General features: G+C 39.6%; 1 protein-coding gene and 1 long non-coding RNA gene across 7 annotated transcripts in view; one reads left to right on the forward strand and one right to left on the reverse strand.

The window, feature by feature from the left end:
* LOC128426454 (RNA binding protein fox-1 homolog 3) overlaps positions 1 to 22516 on the forward strand; it is a 240144-nt gene that overhangs the window by 170728 nt on the left and 46900 nt on the right. For all 4 annotated transcript variants that reach the window (XM_053413331.1, XM_053413332.1, XM_053413333.1 and 1 more), the window contains one exon: positions 18937 to 18990. In XM_053413331.1, coding sequence (XP_053269306.1) covers positions 18937 to 18990 — 54 coding nt within the window. The remainder of the gene's footprint in view (positions 1 to 18936; positions 18991 to 22516) is intronic.
* Positions 20408 to 22516, reverse strand: part of LOC128426457 (uncharacterized) — a 52890-nt gene continuing 50781 nt past the window's right edge. For 2 of the 3 annotated variants that reach the window (XR_008333270.1, XR_008333272.1), the window contains exon 5: positions 20408 to 21745. This is a non-coding gene — a long non-coding RNA (uncharacterized LOC128426457). The remainder of the gene's footprint in view (positions 21746 to 22516) is intronic. The other variant, XR_008333273.1, reaches the window with a different exon arrangement.

Genomic DNA, 22516 nt, shown 5'->3' on the forward strand with positions numbered 1-22516 from the left:
ACTCATGCTATTCAGGGGTACGCCTTCAAGGCGTATATTAGAGGGCAAATAATTAGTTTTACTAGTACTAAAACAAGAAACAAAAAGCAGATCTCAATGAATTAGAGAAGCAAATAAAATCTTTGGAAATAGATATAAATAATAAAGATGATCCTGAAAAACAGAAACGGTTACTAATTTTAAGAACGGAATACAATAAATTAACATCTGATAAAGCAGCAAAATCAAGCCTTTTATGACCAGGGGGAAAAGGCCGGCAAACTGTTAGCTTGGAGAATTAAAAAAATACAATCTGAAAGAGCCATAAATGGCATAACTGTTCAATCAGGCGAAATATCAAACGATCCTCAAGATATTAATAGTACATTTAAGGAATTCTATCAATCACTGTACAGGTCAGAATGCTCCCCCACGCCCACTTATAGAGATACTTTTCTTAATCAGCTTCAGTTTAAAACGCTCACAGAAGAGGTTAAAGAGGACCTGGATAAGGACATAACAATGGAAGAGCTATTGCAGGCCGCTAAAAGTATTAACTCAGGCAAAGCTCCAGGGCCTGATGGCCTACCAATAGAGTTCTATAAAACCTTCCAAAAGAAGTTGCTGACCCCACTTTTGGATATGTTTAACGAGTCATTTAATAATGGTATATTACCACCGACTTTAAGACTCGCTACAATAATCCTTATTTTGAAACCTGGTAAAATACCTACTGATTGCTCCTCATACAGACCTATTAGTCTTATGGGAGTGGACATCAAAATATTGTGTAAAGTTCTGGCTAAAAGGCTAGATCCACATATCCCTTTTTTGGTGCACAGTGATCAGAATGGGTTCGTACAGACTCGTCAGGGATTTCATAACATAAGAAGGGTTCTCAACATAATCCACTCTAAAAATAATACCAGGGATACAGCGCTGTTATCTCTAGATGCTAAACAAGCGTTTGATAGAATTGAGTGGCATTATTTGTTCAATTTGTTACCAAGATATGGACTTGGGGGAAAGTTTTTGAAATGGATAGAATTATTATATACCAACCCTACAGCACGAGTAATGACGAATAACAACTTATCAAACCCGTTAACGCTAGAGAGGTCAACTCGTCAGGGCTGTCCTCTCTCCCCACTATTGTTTATTTTGGCCATTGAGCCTTTAGCCATGTCCATTAGAGCCGAAGCCAATTTATCAGGAATAACAATCGGTGATCAAGAACATAGGATATCGTTATATGCAGATGATGTGATTGTCTTTCTGTCAAACTTATCAAACAGTGTCCAGACACTATTACATTTAATTAATAGATTTGGTCAGTTCTCTGGATACAGTATCAATAATGCAAAATCTTCTATACTTTTCCTGAATAAGGATGAAAGAACTAATCCAGTTATAACTACACCTTTTTCTAATGCGAGGGAAGGCTTTACCTATCTTGGAATTAAGATTACCCCCCAAATTAATACAGTTTGTTCAAGCAAACTATGACCCGTTGATGAGAGAGATACAAGATTTACTTGAAAAATGGACAACATTGCCAATATCATTGATTGGCCGGATCAACATAATTAAAATGACTATCTTGCCGAAATTCTTATATTTGTTTCAATCACTTCCAATGCCACTGCCAAAATCCTTTTTTAAAGAAATTAATAATGCAGTCTGTAGGTTTATCTGGAACAATCGAAAACCTAGATTAAGACTCAGATTACTGTATTTGCCATATGATAGGGGTGGATTACAGATGCCCAGTTTACAGTGGTATTACTGGGCCGCTCAGCTACGCAGTGTTATGTTTTATTTTGTCACACATTCCCCTCCATCATGGGTTCATATTGAGCAAGCGTCAATATCTAAGCTCCCACTAAGCCTATTTTTATATTCAGCAGACTTTAAAACTTTAAAGAAAAAAACTACAAATCCCTTCCTTAAAAACTCTATTGATATATGGTTCAAAGCTCATAGACATGTTGGTGATACACCTCCCATCTCTCAATTTTCACCTATTTGGAGTAATGCGCAGTTCACTCCTGGCCGGGCAGATGGTGGTTTTCAGGTTTGGGCCGATAGGGGGGTGCAAAAAATTGGAGACTTATATGTTCAGGGCACTTTACTAACATTTAACGACCTTTGTTTGAAATATTCAATTCCAAAGAAACACTTTTTTAAATACTTACAATTGAAGCACTTCATTTCATCAAAGTGTCATCAGAACACAAAAGAACCGCCGCTGTCCTGCCTTGAGGATATTGTGTTAAAACACATGAATGGGAAACGCCAAATCTCTATATTATATACAGTACTTGTCTCACATGATGAGGAATCTAGTCATGACAAAAGGAGGGCATGGAGTTTAGATATTAAGGAAGATATCGAAGAAGCTGAGTGGGCGACAGCTTGTATAAAAGCTCAAACACAAACCATTAATACTCGCATGAAACTTCTACAACACAAGTGGTTAATGAGGACATACATAACCCCTGAGAAACTTAATAAATGGTCCCCTGGCATTCCAGATACTTGTCTGAAATGTTCGACTGAGAAAGGTACCTTGATCCATTGTGTATGGGAATGTCCTAAACTGGTAGCTTTTTGGAAAATGGTTGTTCAAACTCTAAGTAAAATCACAAGTATTCAGATACCCTGTGTAGCAAAACTTTGTATTTTAGGGATATACCCAGATTGCTTTACTGTCAACTCTAAGCGTAAGACTCTGATCAACTTTGGCCTCCTGCAGGCCAGGAGGATGGTTGCTTTATCTTGGAGAGAGACTGAAGGCCAATGTATGCTTCTGCGTTTTGACGGACACGGACAGATAGGACCGCCCTCTCCAACGTGGAACGCCCTCTCCGTGCCTCTCCGAGGCTCTTCGCAGAGCTTTTCGTGCCGCTCTCATTTTTCTAACTACACGTCGAAATGACGGACAGCCCACGGATAGCACTTGGCTGTGATTGGTCCGCTAACGCCAGCATTTCGGAATGGAGACTTCCTGTTCCATTCCCTACATCACAATAAACCAAAATCACAACTACGACTCTATGATTAATGTGACAAGTGTGTTAAGCCAGCGGCGTTGTCCGGCTGACGGTGGCTAGTTAGAGCACTTACAGCATGTGTGTACGGTCACATACGGTTATAACGAACTTTGATAACGGGGCTAGCGGGCTAGCCACCATGCTAACTGCGGTGGGAACAGCGCAAAAACCCGCTGACTTTAATCCCACGGCTCATGACACTGTTTCTCAAACACCGTCAGGTTAGAAGCAAACACTTGGTAGTAGCTAGTATCGGGTGTCCGTGCTGACTTTGTGTGGAAGCTGGGGGGAGCTAGCTGCCTCCGTGTAGCTTCAAGCTGTTGCAGCTGTTGAATTAGCAACGTAGTTTGGAAACAAGACTGGGGAACCGCTGCGCTAAGACACGATAACAAAAGCATTTTGACCCGCTGGGTGTCACTTTATTCAGCAAAAACTGTCGCGTCATCAACATCCTTTTTCTGTTAGTTGCCATCGTTCACTGTGTGTGAGGAGCCGGGAGGACGTAAACAAACCAGCGTGGACTTCTTCTATATACCTCATGAGGTAGGCTTGTCTAAGCTTGACTTCCGTCTCGCCATCTACTGTTCTGGCGGTGAATTGTTTTCACAACAAAAAGGCTCGTAGAACTATAAATCAAAAAGGGTCCGTCCGATCCGTCCGTCCGTCATTCCGAAACGGACTCGGAGAAGCATACTGAGGCCTTGAAGTGTCGTCTACACAATCTTGGATTGGAGAGATGGCAATGTATGTTACATTAGAAAAGCTAACCTATGTAATCAAGGGTAAAGCACAGGAATTTGAAGAGGTATGGGCACCCTTAATGGACTTTCTCAGGCAACGGTAGATTATATCTATCTGTATGGATATCGAGTGTGACTTTTTTTTCTTTTCTTTTATTTATTATTGTTATTATTTTACGTAGGTATGTAAGTTTGTGTGCGTGTTTCTTTATTATTATTTTTTTTTGTATGTATGTGTATGCAGTGAAGTTCACCTGCATTTCATTGTGCAACTTGTGTGGTATGTGTCAATGTGTTTTGTATTGTTTTGTGTTTTGTACTGGAAATAAATAAAAAAACATTGTTAAAAAAAAAAAAAAAAAAGACACAAGCAGACTCAGCTGACGTCTCCGACCCGGTTTAGATATGATTTTCTTTTTAATGACTGCCGCAATTTTACGATGATTATCACATAATTATTGAAGCCTTTATTAAATGAGAAAAATCTTTCTTCATAGCTGCGCTCATTCTTTCATAATTAAGCTCATCCTGACTCTGCTTGCTCTCTTTCTGTCACGCTGACACACACCGATTCGCACTGACCCACAAATATTGTCATCGTATAGGTGTGTAAATTCAGACTGGGTAAACACCACAGAATTATTTAACTTAGATAATGAAAGGAGAGCTGGAAGAAATGCTGGGGCAGACTCGGTCTGGCTCAGCACAGTTGGCAGTGCTCAGCACAATGATAGAGACAAAGAGAGGAATAAATTACTTACAGAGCCAGTAAAAACTGTATATACAATTATAAATTTAGTGTCATAAACACAGTTGTTTCATCAAATTAAGATACATTTATTTATCCCAAACACATGCACAGGCACACTCATGCAATTGTAGGGAAATTTAACCTCTGCTTTTAACCCATCTGGTGCAGGACACACAGAGCAGTGAGCAACCATGTATGGCACCCGGGGAGCAGATGTTGGGGGAGTAAGGTGCCTTGCTCAGGGGCACTAGACAGGGTGGGGAGAATCCTCTTGGATTTTTGGACAGATTCGTCTTTTTGTTTTTTCTCCGTGGAGTCGAACCAGAGACGAACCAGAGACCTTTTCTGCCCTTAGTCCAAGTTTCTGCCACTAGACCACTAGACCACCGCCTCTCCCTGAGAGCTACATACTTGAATTTCATAATGTATTGATTCATTCACTCTGCTATAATACTTCATTGTACTTTTAATGATTGAAGTTATTTTTTTGCAAAGCTGTGCCTAGAAGTTATTTTGCTGATCTCATCATTCAAAAGATAATAGCATATAAAATACATTTAGTCCACCATGGTCCAACAAGGCAGTACAATTCTGTCTCATGTTCAACATTTAAAGTTAAGGTTTTATACCAAGAAGGTTTTTCAAAGGCCACCTTCATTTGAATGTAGATCAAAATTTTACACAGGTATCTGTAATTTAATGTTAAATTGTTTGTCTCTGCACAGAGCTTGATGGCATGTAGGGAAGCAGGGAATTAAACAGAATGCACAGGGATATTATCAACAGAAATAAATACAACTAAAACTGTTTCATTTACATTGAAAATGTTTCTGTTTTGGAAATGGGAATTAGACTGAAACAACAACTACTGGTCTGCTTTCTCAGCTCTGACCTCCTGCTATAAACAGAGTCATACTTAAGATCTATTTAATAAACGGAGCCGCACGTTCTGGTTTAAAACATGCAATGTGTGCTAGTTGTTCTAGACTTGATTGCACTATGGCACAGTAGACCATGATCATATCCTGCTTGAGGTTTCTCCCAGTTATTGGGTTTTTAAGGTCTCAAGCCTAACATGTAAAGGGCCTTAGGCCTAGTATTATCTAGAAATTACATGCTTCCTCATAGCTCTATATTTCAGACAGATATTTGTTCATTCGTATGTGGATGACAATGTTTACCTTTTTAACTGTTCAATTTACATCAACTGATGGATCTTAAAGAGTTTCTGTAACTAAATGAAAAATGAAGCACAAGTATTTATTTTACCACAAAACCTGACACTAAAGCTGTCATGCAATGAGAGAGGCTCTTTGAACAATACATGGGTAAACATTTTATTTTTAAATATACACATGACTGACAAAAATTGTGGTTTCCCCTGCCATACTTCAGCTCAGAGTGAAACAAAACCTTGTCAATACTGGTGGATCTGGACACATCCTGAAGAAGTGTATCAAAAGTCACGTTTTAAAGGACATCCCATTGTGAGGCCCATCTGAGTTGTAACTGATAAGCTCTATTTGTCCAGCTCTTGGAGCAAAACACTTTTAAAGCCACTAATATCTATGTTCATATTTGAAGATTTATCCATATATATTCAAAGATCTGTGCACATATTTACAGATTTGTCTACACACTTATGATCTATCAGTGTGATTTGATCAATTAAATGGTTTATATTTGTATAGCACCAAATCATAATATACATTATCTCAAGGCACTTTAGATAAAAGGTCAAGACCTAACATGCATGCTCAAATCTGAATTCATATTTACAGATTGCTTTACATGTGTACACTTAATCATGATTATGCACACAGATTCTTATTTCAGGCACTGTCCTTTCTGTCATACTCACTCTCATTAACTACATTAACTGCAACTAGTGATGGGAAGTTCGAATATTTTTACCGTGTCGGTTCTTTGAATCTCGTTCAGTAAAATATCAAATCTCTTTTTGAGTCATTCGTTCGTTTCAACGGGGGGGCAAACGATCCAAAGACTCGTACCCGGCAGATGAACGAATCGTTCAACTCCCGACCGTGTCTTCAGATCAGTGTTTCGTTCTTCTGCCAACAGAGTCTTCGGATCAGTGATTCATTCATCTGCCAGATACGAGTCTTTGGATCCTTTTTCACGTGACCTGCATCAGCCTATGCAACAGTCCCCATGCGCGGCCACGAGAAAATTAACAAATCTCTCTTTGAGAGGACTCGTTACTCCCGAGTCCTTGTAAGGATTCGTTTAAAAACGAACGAATCGTTCACGACCGACACATCACTAACTGCAACATTTTCTTTCATTAGTGATGAACAGATGAACACTGCTGTGGCCACCAACCAATGTGTCTTTCTTCAACCCCCCTTTTCACAATAACCATGATATTGGTTTTTATAAATTTGTGCCTATTCTTGAATGATTCAACATAGAAAGCCATTGATCACATTGGTCATTCAGTATTCATCAGCTGATTTGCATTGACTATTCCAGGTTGAATGTGGGTGTATAGAGCCTTTTCGAGGCAGATCCATGTATTCATGTTTACAGGTGAACTGTGATTTATCAAGTGAACATTGCATTCAGGTGTGAATGAATATATATGAATAATATCCTGCTCCTGGCTATGCAGGTGCGCAACAAGGTAACAAAATGCTGTATGTTTCTGTGCCCGTAAAATCTCTAACCTGGTGGTGTCAATAATGAATGATTGGATCAATTATAAATGAGCAGAACTTAAACAAAAACACTAAATTAGAGACTTTAACTCCTTTATATATTTCTGGTTTAAGGTTATCTACAATAGTAAACAGGGGACAGTTATAGGAGAGTATGTGTTCATACCATAAAAGACATCACCTCCTTGTTTCTTGTTGATGGGGGGGTGGACACTGGAAATCCACAACCAGTTCTTTGGTTTTCCCCGCACTGATCTGGAGGCAGTTCCGCTGGCAACAGTCCACAAAGTCCTGCGTCAGTCCTCTGTATTCCCCGTCGTCCTCGTCAGTGGTGAGGTCGACAAACGCAGAGAAATCTGAGAACTTCTACAGGTGACAGGAGGGTGAGTGGTAGGGTGAAGTCTACAGTGTAGAGGGTTAAGAGGAACGGAGACTGTTCCCTACAGCCAACCCGTACTGCAGACACTGTCTCGGGTCTTCATATACTGAGGTCTGTTGGTCAGGTAGTCCGATATTCAGGATGTGGGGTGGAGGTCCACCCCAGCATCCTCCAGTTTGACCCTCAGAAGTGCCAGTTGAATTATGTTGAAAGTACAGGATAAATCAAAGAACATGATCTGCACAGTGCTCCCAGGCTTCTTCAGATGAGAAAAAAACCTGTGTTGTAGATAGATGACGACATCATCCACCACGATGCTAGGCTGATAGGTGAACTGCAGCAGGTCCATCGATGGACTCACCAGGGGGACGGAGATGTTTAAGGACGAGCCGCTCCAGGCTCTTCATCCTATGGGATGTAAGTGCCACCGGCCTGAAGTGGTTTGGCTCCCTGGGACAACCGTCTTTTGTACAGGGACCACACAGGAGGTCACTGCATCAAGGCAGAGGTATAAAAATCGACGGACAAAAAGCAAAACCCTAGAAAATAGGCTGATCGTACACGTAGTAAATACTGAATGTCACGCCGTACTCAAGGCTAACAAGACAAACTGGCAACTAAAGTGGTGGGGGGGGGGGGCACAGAGAATAATACTAAAGAGAGGGGGGGTGACAATAAGATGTTGGTGTGACACATTAGGGCAGGTTTGTCTAAACACACCTGCAGGGGCACAGAAAACACTGGGGGATTGGAAGTGAAGAGACCCGAAACATGGACAACTCTGAGTGTCAAAATAAAACAGGAAATGAGACACAAACATGAGGAAATTAAAAAAATTTAACTCAACTAAACTCAGGGATGTGACAGAACTAGGCCTGCAACAACAAATTGAATCAATTATGCGAATAATTTAGGAGTCAGGTCTTTTATGATGCATGGCATTTTCTGTGGCATCCTTCGGTGGGGGCCAGTAATCAGCCAATTATTAGCGTTGTTTGTCTCACATGACTGGAGGAGGTTGTTTTTTTAAAAGGCAGAGGCAAACACAGTTTACGATACATTGGAGATTAGTCGTCGACATCATTCTTCTTCTCCCGGTTTAGTGACAACTAGAGATGAGCCGGATACTCGGCTGAAACGAGTATCCGGTACGGATAAAGCACTTTTGCCGAGCACTAGTATTGTACGAGTAATACGAGTCAATATCTGTGCTCGGACTGAATGAAAATCCTCACACAGCGTCACAGCGCTCCTCCCCTTCACACACACCGCTCTGCTCACTCACTCACAGAACAGCTCTCTGTCTCTCAGTCACTCAGGTTCGCGGGTCTTTTCCGTTAACGTTTAGGGTTTCTTCAGCTTGAAGTTTGTTTTTATTTCAGTTTGTACTTACTTATTAACCAGTAGAGTTCTGTTAAAAGTGGGTTCGTTCAGACGTGGTGCTGGTAGAAAGTGACTCGCGTTGCGTCTCTGCCTTGTTTTGTTTTTACTTCACGCATCGAGTGTCTGGCTTCTCTCTCTCTCTCTCTCTCTCTCTCTCTCTCTCTCTCTCTCTCTCTCTCTCTCTCTCTCTCTCTCTCTCTCTCTCTCTCTCTCTCTCTCTCTCTCTCTCTCTCTCTCTCTCTCTCTCTCTCTCTCTCTGCCGGTCGAGTTTTTAGTTTTTTTTTAAACCGTCAGTTGGCTCTAACCAGTTTTTTTATTTTACTTCACGCACTGAGTGTCTGACACTTTTTAGGTAGTAGTGGTATAAAAAATATTACAAATTAAGCTACACAAACACACTTACACACACACACACCTGGTGGGGAAAAAAATTTAAAAAAAAATTCAAAGTTAAAAAAGAAAGTTATGTTGAGTATGAAAACACTTGTTATTACTTTTCACTTAATAATTGCAACAGCATGTGTTGTATTCATTGTTGCAAAACTTGTTCTGTAAATAGTTCGTTTGCTATTGTGATCAAAATCATTGATCTGAAGCTCAATGCTGATGCTGTCCTGTAATAGTTTTCTAATCAGCAATAAATATAATAATTTCTGATCAACCCATATCAATTGCATGCTTAAAATAACATACTGGTTAAAGCCCCGCCCGTTACAAGACAACCTGGCCAACTTCCGGGTTAAATCCAGCCCACGTCCGGGTTAAAGCACACCCACTTCCGGGTTAGGCCCCGCCCACTCAGAGTACGGATACGGATACAGATAATTCATATGGTTAACAGATACAGATAATGCTGTACTCGCTCATCCCTAGTGACAACTATAGTTTCACAGTGATCTTTTGCTGCTTTGTCATGTGAAATCAGCTCTACTCAAGTTTTCTTCAAGGTTTTAACGAAAAAATTTCTCACACTTTGAATGTCGGTTACTACCCCAAATCAATGAGGAATAGAGAGTACCGTTGTTGAGAGACATATACTGAATGAACAGATGGAGCGCCAAACACAAAGCAATGAAACAAAGACACAAAGACACAATGTAAATTTCTGATTGTTTAACACCGTTTATGTTCTAAAGCACAAAAACAAACGGTTGGAAGAGTTTTGTGTCTGGTCTGCTTTGAGTGAGAAACACGACAGCTCTCTCTATCAGACCCATTCAGCAGTTTTAACTAGGGCTGTCAAACCATGAAAATGTTTAATCAGATTAATCACAAGGTAAATAGATTTCTAAATACCTGAAAAATCTATATTGTTGTGGAAACAGAAAGATAAATGACAGAAAGTGGATACATACATTTAACATTTGTTTTTTTATTGATGCAAGTCCAAATTATATAAGAATTATTAAGATTGAAAATTCAAATCAATTCAAACAAAAACATACCACACAATAACAAAATGTCACTGAGCATTCATAGGATGATTTTTTTTTTTTTTTAATCAAACTCAAAGATAACCTTCACGTAAACAATTGGGGCAGCTAAGCCTTTGCTCTTTCTTTTTTCTTTTTTTAGCAAATATAGGATGGCTGAATTAAACTTTTTTCTGACAACCAAACCTTGTCACAATTAAATGTGAATGTGAAATCTCAATCTAAGCCCATCTGTACAAGCAGTGTCAGTTCATGAGGATGAAAATGAACTAGCTCAAGTCATAGTTCATTTTTAATAGGATGATTTAGGTGGCAACCTAAATTAGGTGGTACAGTCATGCTTTAATTGCAGACTTTCAGCTTAAATGAGGGTATTTACATCCAAATCAGGTGAATGGTGTAGGAATTACAACACATGTTATATGTGGCCCTCCCTTTTTAAAGGGACCAAAAGTAATTGGACAAACTAACATAATAATAAATGTAATTGTCACTTCAATACTTGGTTGCAAATCCTACTGTAAGTGAATAACAAACACACAATGTGACTTGCTAATAAATAATTTGAACAATTAAATTAAAACAATAACTCAGTTTAAGCATTTTATATTTGATTGTAATTGAAGTGACAACAGTCCAGCAGGTTTTCCCCTTTTTTTATGGCGTTTCTGACTGCTCAGTTCCTCCATATATCCAATTAAAAACACATGAATGGTCTGTATTTACATAGCAATATTGTAGTCTTGATCACTTCTCAAATTTCCTTTCAGTAAAGTTTTCCATTCACCCATTCAGACAGTGCACATGTGTGCAGCACTTTCTTCATCCCATGTCACTCATACATTGCCGTCAGAGCCATCAAGGTCAATTTTTGGTTCAGTATCTTGATCAAGGACACTTCAGCATAGAGAATGGGGGAGACTGGGATCGAACTGCCGTCCTTCTAGTTAGTAGACAAACTGCTCTATTTCCTAAGCCACAGCCATCCACCATATATTGTTGTTGATTGTGATCTTGCCTTCGCTATGCTGTCTCGTCCATGTTATTTATTTATTGAAATATAGTGCTTGGTTCAATACACATGGACAAGCAAATTCATTGAGTGCATCTATGTGCAGCACTTTACTGACACACTGCCGACACAGCTTTCAAGGAACATTTGGTATTAGTTTGCTTGCTAGCTGATTGGGACCAAATGTTATTATTTGTGTTTTTTTTTAATATTAAGTTGAAGGAAGTTAAATGACATATATTATTTGATGGCATATAGGCAGTGTTTTAAGATGCTCAAGCGGCTGTCCTTGTCTGGCTTAAAAGACAGGTTGATTTGGGTGTCATAGGCAAAGCAATGATAATGGCCACACTAGCCCAGGTCAAAGAGGAACTCACAACCATTTATTGTCTAATTTACTAGAAGGGCTCATGTACTAGAACTGTTCTAATAATAGAACCATATTGCTTGAGATTGCAATCGAGCATTTGCTATTTCTGTTATTCCCCCCACCAATACTGCATTTTTTAAATTTTGATACAATGTTTTTCAGATACATTTAATTTAATATACATTTACTGATGTAATTAACTCAGAATTCAACCAAAACAAGACTTTACCTTAAATACCATATCTCAACTACCTCCTCCTGGCTAGCAAAGTTTATGTAGCATATAGGTCCTGGATAAGCTGCATCATCAGCCAGTATGATAATCACAAATAATTCACTAGTTTAATCAGGAGACTTCTAAATGCGGAATGAGGAGGAAATTATACTATATTTAATGAAAACTCAGGAGAATGATGTGTTGCTAAAGCTCACTTGTACATGTATATTAAAAGGAAAACAGATGAACAAACCAAAATAGAAAAATGAATAAATTGTAATATATAATACATCTGGCCATCATATCATATTGAAATTGTTAATCTTTTTTGTTATTATTAGGTGCACATTATTAAGTGCTAATACACACACATGAATGAGTTAATAATTTCCATTAAGTAAGTGTCTGGTCTGGAAAGGTAAAGAAAAGGGGCATGTGCTGGGGAAATATGTTATTTTGCTCTAAGTTCTGTGTGGTCTCATCCATTCATCAGCTCGCCATCCAAAGTTTATAAAAACCTGGCCAATTTGCCGATGTAGGTTTTCAACCACAAGCAATCGCTTTTAACAGTCCCTCTGTAGGGATCTGCAGCATCTCCTCTCACTGAAGATAACCCATTAATCTGTGTGATTAGTGTCACCTGCTACCAGTGTAGGCTACTATGGCCACGGGAACTCGTCTCATTGTGGGATGTCAACACACAAGAATAAATGCGTCCAATACCTTTCCATTTAATTTCTTAAATGGCAATCAGAATTACATTAACCCAATGGAAATGCTTTGGAATGAGTTCAGAGAGGTGTTCACACGACACATCACAGGTGTGGGTAGGGCTGGGAAATTAACCAAAAATGTATCGAAACCGACATCAAATCCAAATTTGTCAATAAAGCACATTTAAAAAACAACAGAGTTGAACAAAGTGCTGTAAATCATTAAATAGATCAAACATAAACATGATGTAAAACACTGTTTACAAAACAGCAATAAACCACAAGACAAAACCTCAAACAGTCAAACCCTCATACAAGGTCAGAGATAGCTAAGGAGTTTTTAGCCAATGGGTTTTAAACAAGATTCGAAAAACAGCAAAGTGGGGGCTAGTCTAATCTGGGGGGGCAGCTCGTTCCAGAGTTTTGGGCCCAGAACAGCAAAGGCTCTGTCCCCCCAGTGTTTCAACCTTGCTTTAAGTATTTTGTCGGCAGATCTCAGTCGATGTGATGGAATATATGGGTTAAGAAGGTCGGAAAGGCAGGATGGAGCAAGCCCAGTCAGAGCTTTATAGGCAAACAAAAAGATCTTGGACTGGTCCCAAAATGTACAGGGAGCCAATGGAGAGACACCAATACAGGCGAGATTTGCTCTTGCTTGCGTGTCCCAGTTTGAAGTCAAACGGCAGCCTTCTGGACTAATTGCAAGCGAGAGAAGGAAATCTGGCTAACACCACAATAGGGGGCATTACAATAATCAAGTCGGTTGGAGACAAAGGTATGTATAACCCTCTCAGAATCACTGGATTTTAGAACATAATTAATCTGTTGATACATTTTAAAAATCACTGTAAATTGTTATCCCCTGGATCTGTTACTGTTGGTTTGACAAAAGGAACAAGGGAGCCCAGGATAAAAGAGGAATTAGGGGCACCACTAGGTCCAAATATATTATAATTTCTGTTTTTCTGTAATTGAAATTAAAAATGTTTAGAGCCAATCAAGTTTCAATGTCCTCGAGACACTCTGACAAGGGGTGTAGATCAAGAAAAAAGGAATAGGTCAGGCAGCTGTAAGGTCTTTAAGTGTAAGAATAGCATAATCCCCACTATCGTTAGCTTAAAAAAAAAGTAGTGAAAAACTAACAGTGCAGATTTGGTGCTGTGAAGAGGTTTAAACCCAGATTGGAATACCTCAAGAGAACTATGAACATTTAAAGATTCAGTGTTTAGAGTCTTGTGACATCTAGTGATGAAGTTGCATGTTGCAGCTGAGAACCCCTCAACTCACCCTATCCATTCAAACATGGAGGAGAAACTGTGGTAGTCTTCAGTTGTAATAAAAACTTGAAATGTGTTTAGTTTTTCAAGTTTAGGCTATTGTAAAAAACGTTGTGGCCTCCTTAGAGAAGAACCAATCCTGATGTAAATATAAAGTATTTAGATATAAAAGGCCCAATCTGGGGGTTAAGAAAACAACAATCCGTACAATTTACAGTGCTGTGAAAAAGTATTTGCCCCCTTCCTCATTTTTTTTGCATATTTTTCACACTTAAATGTTTCAGATCATCAACATTTTTTAATATTAGACAAAGATAACCGAAGTTAATACAAAATTCTGTTTTTAAATGATGATTTAATTTATTAAGGGAAAAAAGCTATCCAAACCTACTTGGCCCTATGTGAAAAAGTAATTGTCCCCTAAACTGAATAACTGGGTGTGCCACCCTTGGCGGCAACAACTGCAATAAAGCGTTTGCGATAATGAGCTAATCGCTGTGGAGGTCATGCCACAGCTTCTCAATGGGATTGTCCGGACTTTGACTAGGCCACTCCAAAACCTTCATTTTGTATTATTTGAGCCATTCAGAGGTGGACATGCTGGTGTGTTTCGGATCATTGTCTTGCTGCATAACCCAAGTGCGCTTGAGCTTGAGGTCACGAACTGATGGCCGGACATTCTCCTTCAGGATTTTCTGGTAGAGAGCAGAATTCATGGTTCCATCAATTATGGCAAGTCATCCAGGTCCTGAAGCTGCAAAGCAACCCCAGACCATCACACTACCACCACCAAGTTTGACTGTTGGTATGATGTTGTTTTTATGAAATGCTATGTTAGTTTTATGCCAGATAGAACGGGACGCACACCTTCCATAAAGTTCAACTTTTGTTTCGTCAGCCCACAGACTATTTGTCCAAAAGTCTTGGGGATCATCAAAATATTTTTTGGCAAATGTGAGATGAGCCTTTGTGTTCTTTTTGGTCAGCAGTGGTTTTCGCATTGGAACTCACCCATGGATGCCATTTTTGCCCAGTGTCTTTCTTATTGTTGAATCATGAACGCTGACCTTAACTGAGGCAAGTGAGGCCTGCAGTTCTTTAGATGTTCTGGGGTCTTTTATGACCTCCTGGATGAGTCGTTGATGCGCTCTTGGAGTAATTCTGGTAGGCCGGCCATTCCTGGGAAGGTTCACCACTGTTCCAAGTGTTCTCCATTTGTAGAAAATGCCTCTCACCATGGTTCGCTGAAGTCCCAGTTAGAAATGGCTTTGTAAGGGCCAAGTAGGTTTGAATAGCTTATTTCCCTTAATAAATGAAATCATCATTTAAAAACTGCATTTTATATTTACTTGGGTTTTATTTGTCTAATATAAAAAATGTTTAATGATCTGAAACATTTAGTGTAACAAATATGAACAAAAATAAGAAACCAGGAAGGGGGCAAATACTTTTTCACAGCACTGTAGATGAGACACATTAGCAAAAATATCTCTAGGATTATTTTCTATATAATTTCTGCCAATAGATCCCTTTCTCCTAAATCTTACACACAAGATTGCAGTTGTACAAGTAGAACTTTCTCCAATATTCTTTAAATAAAGGGGAGTTTAGAAAAGGGTCTAAAATGATTCATGATTGGGGTATTCAAGTTTGCTTTTTGATCCAAGGCTGCACCACAGCTTGTTTAAGAAACTTAGGAACAGCACCTGTAGCTAGACTTCTGTATATTATCATTTGAACATTCCAAGAGTAGGAGAACCTCAGGGCTTCATTTGAGCAACTATTTCTATCAGAGCAGAGAGTGGCACAGGCTCAAACTGGTAATAAAAAGTGCTAAAAACCGCTGTACCCTAGGACAGAAATATTAACTGTAAACGTATTTATACATATACAAATATTTTCTAGTTTTCTATTTTGTTTGTTATTCATTACATTCAGTGTCACTGTTCCGTTATAAACAGTGCTTGTCATTATATGTTAAATATGTTTGTCTCTGTGTGTCCCTCACTATTGGGAGGGGTGGGCTTGGTGGCTCCTACACAGTTTATCAATCCTAGGTTTTGTGTTTGTCAGTGCCAGACGAATGTCATTCTCCATTTGCAGACGTGCTCATTGCTTTGTTTTCAATACCTTCAATGTAGAAAAGCCAGACTCACAGGTATGTGGTGGCAAAATGGAAGAAGGGATTTCCGAGCCCTCTCAGCCAGTGCAGGATAGTCTTTTTTCACATACAGCCAGAACAGTGGGATTAAGAAAGCCTACAATTTCACCCTCAACTCCCATTCATTTGCCATGTCTATGACACAAGCTGTTATAGGACACAAGATCCAGTCCCTCATCTCCACCTGGAGTAAATTGTTTCTTTTGATTTGAGTTGTTCTCCAGTTCAGGGAAAAAGTCTTTCAAATATCCCTGCAGGTGCTCCAGGTGGGACTGGATAAGTAGTGAAATTGTGCCTGAAGCTCTTGGTGAAGCTGTGGGAACATCTCTGTCACTCCCTCCTTGAATTTGGCCGACCACAGGGTATTTTCTTTGTAAAAGCCCGTACCCTTGTCCTGTGCATGAACTATGTTTGTCTCTCGCCCCTGCGTGAAAATGTCCGGCATGTGTGCAAGTTTTCAAAGCCATGATGCATTGGAAAAACGGCCAGCCAGCTGATGATTTTCAGATGAGAGGAATTCACCGATCATCTCAAACAGTGGCGATTTTAGCCTGATATTTCTGCTGGGGCAATTTTGAATGACGTCACGTCACCGTCACAAAAATAGAGGTAGCTGATTATTATAAGCAGTAGGCCTATAAAGACCAGTAAGATATACTATGGGCTGCATTTTGAGTGCCAGCAAGGAGCAGAAAACCTATTTCATATACATTTCACATGCTTTAGCGCTCAGCGGGACCCAAATATGTTGCCTATAATACAGCATTAAAGTAAAACGATTAGACAGACACATAGCTTCAAATCAACATCAACATCAATACTCTGAATAAAGAGCTTTAGGAGATGTAATGCTACTTTAAACAGCTGCTCTTAAAATGCAGATGTGACTTTAAATACTCACGTTTCAGTTAATCACAGTAAATCTCATCCTCATAAACTCTAACGCTTTTCCTCGCTAGCCATTTCGGTTCATGTCGGGTCAATAACTCCGTACGGTCCCGTTAGCATCGCCTGCAGGCTAGCGGAGCTAAACTAACAAGCCATGTACAGGTACCTGCTCATCACTACTAACACAATACTAAACTTGACTTACCACAGAAACGGGATCGCAGACGTCTCTAGCTTCTCTGTCAGGAGAACAAACCGAAGATCAAACCGTATTATTCATCCGATCTGTGAGTGAAACCTCTCCACAGACTGACGGGGGATAGCCTGTTAGCCTGTTAGCTCCGGTGAAGCCGAGCAGACAACAGGGTGGGAGCTGGAGTCGCGTTTCGCATTATTCGAGTCGAGTTGCTAGGCAGATTTCGTGGGGCACATCTGAAAGTGCCCCAGCTCCGCCTATCTCCCAATGTTAACTTCGGCCTTTGTGATTCACGCTCATTGGTGTTTCCATGGCAACGGTCTTAAGCTTGGGCCGTTGCCCCCAGAGCAGAGACGGACGGCAAGAGAGAAGCGTTTCACAGAGCAAGCACACAGACAGAAACAGACACGAATCAAATGACTCCAAAACAAGACTGTAATGCTTGTGAGTCAAGTTTATTCACACACACATTCACGCTACTTTGCATATAAAATTAAATAAAATATATTTTGCCACAAAGTACAGATATATTGAGCTTTCTGCACCACAGGGCCATCAGGTGGGGCAGTGCGTCTGTTAAGCTGGTAACTACAATAAAATCTCAGGGGTAACAAAGCAATAAGTAATAGTATAATAGCCATTTAAAAGCTTTCCTGATCACAGTTGAGTTACCATTAAGCTTGACGTGGAATGTTTATATGCGGATTGAAGAGGCTACTATGCAAGTTAAGAAGAAAACTAAAATTGTACCACCTCCTCCCAAAAGGCCCCTCAAAGTCAACAAGCTGCACCAAAATTGCACACACTCATGTATGTCAGTCGTCTTAATACACCTGACATTTTTTCATCAATATCCATCTTCTGATGAGAAAGCATTACATTGTAAAGTTGTTGTTTTTTTGTCTCATTTTTTGAAAACAAACTATGATAAAAATACTAGCAAGGTTTATTTTCTTACCTTACTGCAACAATGAAGAAGTTTACTAATAGATGATGTCAGAGTGAGACCATAGTTATCTTATCACCACCATCAATGATATATAAGCACCAAAAGCACCAAGTCTCACTGTAAATAATAAGACAATAAAAGTGAAGCATTGATTTTCGTCAAATGCTAGATCTGAAGAGAAAAATGTAGGTACCACTGCATGATTAGACTGATGAGAGAGGACTTTGATAGGAGATTAATATGATGGTTATAACTATGAGTAGATAAACAAATTTATAATTTGTCATGGGCTATCACTTAACTCTCTCTCTCACCCATTCTTCATACACCCCATTTCCTGTTCTAAATGATGTGTATTTTGCCTCGACTGGAAATATTCCAGCTTTAAAGGGAGACGAAAGGCAGGACGATGGGCATCATTAAGATCAGTGGTGCATTCTGAGGCATTGCATTATTAAAGCATTTGCATCCTTGACTGCTCTCACTCACACACACACACACACACACGGTGTAAAAGTAAATTTAAATTTCATTAATCTCATTGAAGAGAGAGAAGGACCTTGTTAATTTGATGCATTGACTGATGACAGGGAGGATGTTCTAGTATGGTCCTGCATATTACTTTGTAGGTTTTGGCGTACTGAGGAAGCATTTTAGAGTAGGCGGTAAAAGTACAGGTACCATGTTCTAATTAATACTTTCCCCTTTCTGCTCTTTTTTTTATCCCGTATTTATTTTCCCTTCCTTACATCTGCAGCAATTTGGCAAGATTTTAGATGTGGAGATTATTTTTAACGAGCGAGGATCCAAGGTAAGTGCACAAAAACCATACAATCATGAACACTCTATCACACTTACTTTTTCTAGCAGGCTGTATTTGTCCCAAGGCCCCCTCTTCCTTTGTTGTCATCCACTCTCACTATCTTCGTTGCTCCCTTTCCGTCTGTTATATAGTAATTATGGACTTATCACTGAAACTTGCCTCCAGGCAGCTTATACACCTGACCGAACTGTCAGACATTGTGGCATACAATGAATTGCTCCCACTTATCTTAATGCTGACATTGGGATTCACACATTCTGCCACCAGGAACCGTCTTCCCTGGCTAGGTTCCCCAATCTATAGTCCTAAAGAAATAAGCATCAACAGCTACTATACTCAGTCCAGCCAAAATTTAGGACAGTATTGAATCTCAGATTTCACTGAAAACACTGATAACTTAGTTTGCATATAGAATACATATATAATGTATTAATGTATATATAAAGACACTTAGTGGGGGGCGGAGAGGCGGTGGTCTAGTGGCAGAAACTTGGACTATGTGCAGAGAAGGTCTCTGGTTCGACTCCACAGAGAGACAACAAAAGACGAACCTGGATTGATCTGTCCAAAAATCCAAGTGTCTCCCTACCCTGTCTAGTGCCCCTGAGCAAGGCACCTTACTCCCCCAACATCTGCTCCCCGAGTGCCGTTCATGGTCGCTCACTGCTCTGTGTGTCCTGCACCAGATGGGTCAAAAGCAGAGGTTAAATTTCCCTACCTGCATGAGTGTGTCTGTGCATGTGTTTGGGACTAATAAATGCATCTTAATATTGCTTATACAGAGCAATAGAGTGTCACATAGGTTAATATCGCCCCCCACTAAGTGTTCAGGTCCGAGTGTTCCTTGTGATTAGCAGAAAGTAGTGAATCCTGTATCGAGATTACAACATTGGATGCAGTTCACATATTATCTGGAAAATCAATTACAGTTTGATTGGACCAGGACACATAAACTGTCTGGTCTGCTAGACCTATCAAGTGGATTTCATTGTCCTCAATACCAGCAACTCAACAGTGACAAAGCAGACCAGCAGCAGCATCTGTGTGTCCAAGCCAAATGACAATCCATAACAAGGGTTTGCTTGAAACGATGCACCTATCTGCTTCAATTCTACTCTGCATGTGTCCAACTGGTCCCTCAGCCAAAACAATAAAACCAATAGGTTTTACTGTTGAACAATAATTTGTATTTTGTCCAATAATGGTGCTTGTGAAGGGTCTCAATACAGGATAACACATTACAGGATGGCTACGCTCAGTTATAATTGTGTGTGCATTCTCAAATGGCCTCTCCATGTTCCCGCAAGGTGTTATGTTAATTTACTGTAAATCAGTAGACAGTGGATCAATTTACTACTCTTTAATGGAGTTGATTTTAATTGTTTGTATGTGTGTTTGTGTATGAGTGTGGTTCTGAAAACTAAACCAAACAATGTAGCTATTATTAACAGCTCAATCTTAATATACATAATCACAAGCATAATAATCATAATCATCAGCCACAGATACTCAGAAGCACATAGCTTAGCTGCAAATCACATCCAACAAATTATAATAACCTAAACCATTTTAGTCACAGAATACGAATGCTATATAGACGTAGAAACAGAACTGCTCATTTGAAGAACTGTGTGCTACATTAGCAACACCACACATGAATTACAAATGGTAAGAAACTTCCAATGTATAAACCTAAACATAACAGGACCGTTAGGTGCCCTTCACATAATTTATTAAGGCATTTTGAATATGATTCACAAACACAATGATTTCAGAACCAAACAAATTTGCAGAGACAACACACCTGACGAATAAGCTAAACAACAAAATTAGCTTTTCTCTGGATGCACACACAGGAATGGCTCTGTCAACTGAACAACATAAGCATCTAAAACTAGCACTTAGCCAAAGCTTTCATATCAAGGGTTGTGACACAATCGATATTTTGTGGAAAAACTCATTATATAAAAGTAATTAACTTGAACAACTTTTTTCACATCATTTGTGTTTTTTTCATCAGAAACTCATGTTATTTATTGCTAATCTCAAAATGGATTTGAACAAAGGGCCAAATGATAATTTTGTCAATCCTGGCATACACCTGCAGCTAATACTGTGAACTACAGCTCAAAGTATGACATGGGCAGCCTTTTAGAATGGTAAAAACTTAGTTTATGTTTTAATGGCACACTTACTCAAGATTTCTCCCGATGCTGCCAAACGAGAGAGAAGGGGAGGGAGCAAAACAAAGAGCGCTGCACACAGGTCTACAATGAGGCAATGGGGCAACACACAAAGTTAAAGATCTTGAGTGTCACTATGAGCGTGGAAACAATTTTGTTCATTAAGAAACTGTATCAGGATCTATGGCAACCACTGCAGTTTATCTCGGTAGCTGTGTGACCGTGCCTGTGTGTTCAAAAGAGCCTGGAACTCGAAGGATTTCTCTTTTCTGAACTGCAGTGTCGATGTATCCATTTCCGAGGAAGAAACCAGCCAGTCTCTTAGCTATGATGCTGAACACTGAGCAACAAGATGATTCGTAACTGGCTGATGTTCTTGGAGTCGTCCTCTTTTGGAGTCCACACACGTTTTTCCTCTCTTCCAGATGACTTGAGGATCCTCCAATGCAGGTGTAGCAGCTTGGTGCAGAGCTTGTACACCTTGTAGGCTCCCTCTGGTCAAGGCCACAGCAAGCTCTGGTGGAATAATCACTGCGTTACACTGCCCAAAGTCCTATTCTCTGGTGGGATCAGAATAGGTGTCATGAAGGTGCTGGTCACTTTCGTCCTTTCAAATTACATTAACTCAAAAATAACAAACATATATCAGTGTATTAAGTAAACAAGTATTTACACTATAATGGCATGTTATGCTTTTCGTTTTTGTGTGCCACCCCAAGATTTTCAGTGTCCTCATCACTGAAGACACCACTGGTGTCAGGTCTGCCAGTAGATAAAAAACAGTGACCGCTTTAACTTGTGGCCTGTGACTTTTCACCTGTATATATTTATTTGTTATTTTTTAATGCCCCTCGTTAACTGCACCAACCACTTTTCTCAGCCTATCAAGTAGTGACTTAACATTCAGCCTCAAACCAGTTGTACAGTGGTACAGTGGTGGTAACTGAAAGTGATGATATGCCACAAGGTATAAAATACTGATAAAAGTAAACAATGAATAAATTATAACATTACCATATAATAAAGTACTGTTGGCAACATTATTTCTACACGTACCCCTTAAATACACCTCTTTAATTGATTAATTAATGATTTATCAATGTGATGCAACTCAAAAATAAGTATTGTAATTTCCACCACTAGCGACTGAAAGAAGTACAGCATAGGTGATTCGTTCTTTCGTATATGCAACCTATAATGGTCTGGACTTTTGAAAACCACTGTCTTCAAGGCTGAGACGCATACAAGATGTCAAGAGCGAGCCGAGTCCTGGGGCTCAGAGGGTCACAACTGACTGATCACATAGAGATTGAAATTGTATGGCAGTTATC

This window comes from Pleuronectes platessa, chromosome 21 (genome assembly GCF_947347685.1).
Source record: "Pleuronectes platessa chromosome 21, fPlePla1.1, whole genome shotgun sequence".
NCBI lineage: Eukaryota > Metazoa > Chordata > Actinopteri > Pleuronectiformes > Pleuronectidae > Pleuronectes > Pleuronectes platessa.